General features: G+C 43.0%; 1 protein-coding gene across 1 annotated transcript in view; it reads left to right on the forward strand.

Moving 5' to 3' along the window:
• Nucleotides 1-5,496, forward strand: part of cubn (cubilin (intrinsic factor-cobalamin receptor)) — a 53,672-nt gene extending 48,176 nt beyond the window's left edge. The window contains exons 59-66 of the mRNA XM_021620557.3: nucleotides 473-678; nucleotides 820-985; nucleotides 2,710-2,918; nucleotides 3,265-3,406; nucleotides 3,578-3,759; nucleotides 3,997-4,162; nucleotides 4,468-4,703; nucleotides 5,105-5,496. Coding sequence (XP_021476232.3) covers nucleotides 473-678; nucleotides 820-985; nucleotides 2,710-2,918; nucleotides 3,265-3,406; nucleotides 3,578-3,759; nucleotides 3,997-4,162; nucleotides 4,468-4,703; nucleotides 5,105-5,212 — 1,415 coding nt within the window. The 3' untranslated portion in view covers nucleotides 5,213-5,496. The remainder of the gene's footprint in view (nucleotides 1-472; nucleotides 679-819; nucleotides 986-2,709; nucleotides 2,919-3,264; nucleotides 3,407-3,577; nucleotides 3,760-3,996; nucleotides 4,163-4,467; nucleotides 4,704-5,104) is intronic.
• Nucleotides 5,497-6,000: the final 504 nt, after the last annotated feature.

The following is a 6,000-nucleotide window of genomic DNA, read 5'->3' on the forward strand; positions in this document are numbered from 1 at the left end:
GAGGGGGAAGATTTATGACGGCGCACACAAACACTCCTCTGTCTCTGGGAATGTTGGGAGTTCTATAGGTTTTAACACATTATGTTCAGTGTTCACAGCATACCCCCTCAGAGCTCAGACATCCAGTCCCTCAGTTAGTTTTGATGCATACAGCAACAGCAGGAGGGACAACTGGGTAAATGGGGACATGTGATATCTTGATGTGATATTAAATATCACTTGATGGGTGGATACTCAACAAGTACTGTTTTGAATGTGTACCACCCTTGTTTGATGATGTAGGCCCATACATGTGTAGTAACAGCCTTCTTTGAGAATTCATGGATATTTAGCGCTATCTGCTGTTCACTTCTGGAAGCCTGCATGAGAACTCCCAAAGCCCACACGGTATATCATAACTCTTTATCACATATGCCCATGTATTCCTCTACCCTCTTTCACTTTTTTCTTCCTCCCCTGTCTCTCTCTCCAGGCCCGGCACAAGGTTGTGGGGGTTATCTCTCTACACCTATAGGGATGTTTGGCTCTCCGGACTCTAACGGTGATGGGAACTATGAGTACAATATGGACTGCCTGTGGACTATCACCATGCCCATCAACAAAGTCATTAACCTCACCTTCTCCTCGTTTGAACTGGAGGGAACGTCTACATCTACCTGCCATTACGACTACGTCAAGGTTGGGAGATCTAGCATTCCTTCCATTCATTTGTTCACTCATTCGTTTATTTGCTCTCTCGTTTGTTCGTTCTTTCACTCATTCATCTGCTCTCTCTCTTTCTTTCTTTCTTTCTTCCCCCCTTCTACCCTTCACCATCAGATCTTTGACGGAGACAATATGAACTTCCCTCTGGTGGGGACGTACTGTGGACGTGATGTAATCCCGGGACCCTTTGTGTCTGTTAGTAACTTCCTGACTGTACACTTCGTCACTGACAGCTCTATCAGCTACAGGGGCTTCAACGCCACCTACAGGGCACAGGACAGTAAGACACCCTTTGATCTATTCCCTTCCTTTCTTTCTATAAAAGTTCACCTGCCCTGCACTCATTGGCTAATCCATCACACTATTATTAATACAAACATTGAACACATATTTACAGTACCAGTCAAAAGTTTGGACAAACCTACTCATTCAAGGGTTTTTCTTAATTTGTTACTATTTTCTACAATTTAGAATAATAGTGAAGACATCAAAACTATGAAATATCACATATATGTGCAGTAACCAAAAAAGTGTTACATTCTTCCAAGTAGCCACCCTTTGCCTTCATGGCAGCTTTGCACACTCTTTGAAAACTCTCAACCAGCTGCATGAGGTAGTCACCTGGAATGCGTTTCAATTTACAGATATTCCTTGTTAAAAGTTCATTTGTGGATTTTCCTTCCTTTGTGCGTTTGAGCTAATCAGTTGTGTTGTGACAAGTTAGGGGTGGCATACAGAAGATAGCCCTATTTGGTAAAAGACCAAGTCCTTATTATGGCAAGAACAGCCCAAATAAGCAAAGAGAAACTACAGTCCATCATTACTTTAAGACATGAAGATCAGTCAGTCCGGAAATTTCAAGAACTTTGAAAGTTTCTTCAAGTGCAGTTGCAAAAACCATCAAGCACTATGATGAAACTGTCTCTCATGAGGACAGCCACAGGAAAGGAAGACCCACAGTTACCTCTGCTGCAGAGGATAAGTTAATTAGAGTTAACTGTACCTCAGATTGCAACCCAAATAAATGCTTCACGGAGTTCAAGTAACAGACACATCTCAACATCAACTGCTCAGAGGAGACTGCGTGAATCTGGCCTTCATTGTCGAATTGCTGCAAAGAAACCACTACTAAAGGACACCAATAAGAAGAAGAGAGTTGCTTGGCCAATCATGGTGGAAATCTGTCCTTTGGTCTGATGGGTCCAAATTTGAGATTTTTGGTTCCAATCGCTGTGTCTTTGTGAAATGCAGAGTAGGTGAACGGATGATCTCTGCATGTGTGGTTCCCACCGTGAAGCATGGAGATGTGATGGTGTCGGGGTGCTTTGCTGGTGACACTGTGATTTATTTAGAATTCAAGGCACACTTAACCAGCATGGCTACCACAGCATTCTGCAGCGCTGCTCCATCCCTTCTGGTTTGCGCTTAGTGGGACTATCATTTGTTTTTTAACAGGACAATGACCCAAAACACACCTCCAGGCTGTGTAAGGGCTATTTGACCAAGGAGGAGAGTGATGGAGTGCTGCATCAGATGACCTGGCCTCCACAATCACCAACCTCAACCCAATTGAGATGGTTTTGGATGAGTTGGACCGCAGAGTGAAGGAAAAGCAGCCAACAAGTGCTCAGCATATGTGGGAACTCCTTCAAGACTGTTGGAAAAGCATTCCTCATGAAGCTGGTTGAGAGAATGCCAAAAGTGTACAAAGCTTTCATCAAGGCAAAGGGTGGATACTTTGAAGAATCTAAAATATATTTTGATTTGTTTAACACTTGTTTTGGTTACTACATGATTCCATATGTATTATTTCATAGCATTGATGTCTTCACTATTATTCTACAATGTAGAAAAAAGTAAAAAATAAAGAAAAACCCTTGAATGAGTCGGTGTGTCCAAACTTTTGACTGGTACTGTATATTAATTGGCGTGTGGGTATTGCGATTCACAAGACTGTGTGTGTGTGTGTGTGCGTGTGTGCGTGCGTGCGTGCTCGTTATCCAGGACTCTGCGGAGGCACTCTGAACGCTACAAATGCGGTCCAGACCATAACATCTCCTATGTACCCCAACGCCTATCCCCCGTTCATCTCGTGTCGCTGGGTCCTGGACGCCCCTCCTCAGGAGAGTGTTAAAGTAGCCGTACAGCAGTTCAACCTGCAGCCCAGCCAGAGCTGTAACACCAACTTCCTGCACATGAGTGACTGGCCTGTGGTGAGACAGGCTAGCCAATTTTCTGTTGTTGCTTTTTTATGTGTTTTTTTTTGTACAGAGTGTTCTTGGGTCACTTGAAAGTCACCTACAATTGAACGTTTTATTATTTACTTAAATTTGTAGGATTCTACTACTCTAGATGCCAGCTCTTTTAAACTGTTAACCATAACTGTGACAATAGCCGAAACCGTTAGTGTACTGACAGGCATACTTGCACCTCCTTGTGAAGCTGATACGTATTGCATGTCAGGACTGGGAATATTATTTTAGAAAGTCTTCACTCTATGAGTCTCCAAAAAAGACTTACTCTAATGCCCTTAATCATTCTGTATTGTGTGTTTCACAGGGAGACTACGGACAGGCACACAAGTTCTGTGCTGCGGACCACATCCCAGACTTCTACAGCTACGGGAGGACCATGCACATCGTCTTCAAGTCTGACGCCTTCATCACCGGCAACGGAATGAGTCTGACCTATCAGGTGGCAGGTATGGTGAAAGCAGACTTCCAACCGTTAAGAGGCTCCCTCTTACCCTATTCTCCTTTTACTAGTGACTTATTTTAAACATCTGTGTTTGTCCCATGTCTTTATCTTTAATGTATTTGTCTGGTGTTTTCTCCCTTGTCTGATTATTCGTCTCTCCTGTGTGTTCCTCCAGGTTGCAGCAGGACCTATGAGCAGGCCTACGGCTACCTGAAGAGCCCCGACTGGCCTAACATCTACCCCCACAATGTCGACTGTACCATCATCCTCATGGCCCCCCAGAACAACTCCATCTCCCTGTTCTTCAACAGCTTCAACCTGGAGTCCCACTCCACCTGCAGTTATGATTACCTAGAGGTGAGGACACAGACTGGCTCAGTCTGCCACTTGGCGTGGTTGAAATTCTCTCCTGACAGTCTGTTCTAAGTGATTTTTTTTATGCCCATTTTCATATCTTGGAATGTTCCATTTTGATGGCATTTGGATGACCACATAAAACATTATTTAGCTGCTTTATGAATTCTGTGTATCCCAGTCAGTCATTCCTTGGTGTTGTATGTTTATCAAAGGCAACGTCTCGTCCCTGTTCCTCAGGTCCGGAATGGCAGTACAGAATCTGCCCCACTGTTAGGAAAGTACTGCGGGTCCACACTTCCCAATCCTATATTCCCGGGCACCAACCAGCTTTACATGCGCTTCAAGAGTGACTTCTCTGGTGCCAAGGACGGCTTTGAGATCACCTGGACCTCTTCTCCAGAGGGTGAGTGATTTAACCCTGTAGGGTGTCCCCACCCTGAAAGACAAGAGACACATTCCTAGTCCTAAACCATCTCCTCCTTCTGTAGTTGACCGTATGATGCAACTGAGGCAATGGTCAAGATCTATCCATTTCTAATGACAAAATAGCTGTTTGGTTTATTAAAAAAAGAGCCTACCAAAAGGTTCTAACAGTGTATCTGTAGTACACAATTGTATACGGGGATATCAACAGAGAAGTTGCTCGCTTTTATATTGTAGGTGTGGGTTTGTACAGAATGTGTATTTTCATGTGTGTTTTCTCCCCAGGTTGTGGAGGGCGGTTATACGGAGACCACGGCTCGGTGACCAGTCCTAACTACCCTGGCAACTATGCCAACGGTACCCACTGTGAGTGGGGCATTAAGGCTCCTAATGGGCGTGTGGTGACTGTCACCTTCGCCCAGATCAGCATTGATGACCCAGGAGACTGCCAGAACAACTACCTGAAGCTGTTTGACGGGAAAGATGCTAGCACTCCTCCTATTGGCCCTTACTGTGGAGCGGTACGTAACATAGGAATTCATATTTAACTTTAGATGACTTTGTTGATTTGTTTCCATTTTATTGTGGGGAACGTAGGTATCATCGTACTCAACCTCAAATGGTCTTATTTTGGTGCGATGAACCAATAAACAATGATGTTCAGAAAATGAACGGTGATTCGCACTAAAAAATAGACCACTTATTTTTCCTTGCTTTTCATCGGGCAAACGAGAATTAATTGACATTTTATTGAGGAACAAAAGAGCATATCTGGATAATGTGGCATTTGTAAAAATGTATCAATAGCGTTTATTATACAGCTAATATACAGATTATAACATACGATTAATGATTGTTGTCATATAAGGGCAAGGGTTCCGTTTTTCTCCCCTAACCCTCCCTTCTTTCTTGTCATTCAAAGGAGACGAATATCGCTCCGTTCACAGCATCCTCACACCACGTCTACGTCGTGTTCAACGCCCAGTATTCTGTCCTGCCTTCTGGGTTCAGGCTTACATGGAGCAGCTGAGAGGACACACACTCACCACATGCTTGTTTACAGATTCTCTAATCATGCCAGTGCAACTGGACATCTGCCACAAGATCTTAGCAGACCAATTAAATGTAAATAATGAAAAAGCTCTAAAATTGGACCATAGAATGTTTGAATCATCTGTTTGTAGATAATTTTCGAAAGAATGGCAAATATGTATTTCATGGAGTTGCAATTGGGTAATAAATTAATGTATTTTTTCATCTTTGATGTGCCAGCCGACATAGCAACCTTTTAATAAAAGTTATGTTTTAAATGTATTATGTGGGTATCTATCTTACAGGGCAGCAGTTGTATTGAATTGTAAATGCATGTATTACATCAGGAGACAACTTTATGACCAGACTGACGTTCCACATACACATATTATTAGTGGAATGTATTTGGGTTCTGAGAAGCAACAGTCGTGCAAAACATGAAACAAGCTCCTTTTTCATTGGTAGGGATCTCTCTTAAAATACGTACATCTCTTAATCAAAAGATGTTGTTGGTATACACTGAGTGTACAAAACATTAGGGGCATTAGGAGCATAGATGAGGATACGATAACCTCAGGTCTAAATATGCAGTGACAGTCCGAATATGTATTCTGTAGGGTCTTTGTTCCCTTCAATGGCCCGTTGTTGCTACATCAGGTTGTATGTACACTGAGTGTACAAAACATTAGGAACAACTTCCTAATATTGAGTTACCCTCAGAACAGCCTTAATTCATCGGGGGAATGGATTCTATATGGTGTCAAAAGTGTTCCACAGGGATGCTGG

This window comes from Oncorhynchus mykiss, chromosome 11 (assembly GCF_057628025.1).
Source record: "Oncorhynchus mykiss isolate SJ-2025 chromosome 11, ASM5762802v1, whole genome shotgun sequence".
Taxonomy (NCBI): domain Eukaryota; kingdom Metazoa; phylum Chordata; class Actinopteri; order Salmoniformes; family Salmonidae; genus Oncorhynchus; species Oncorhynchus mykiss.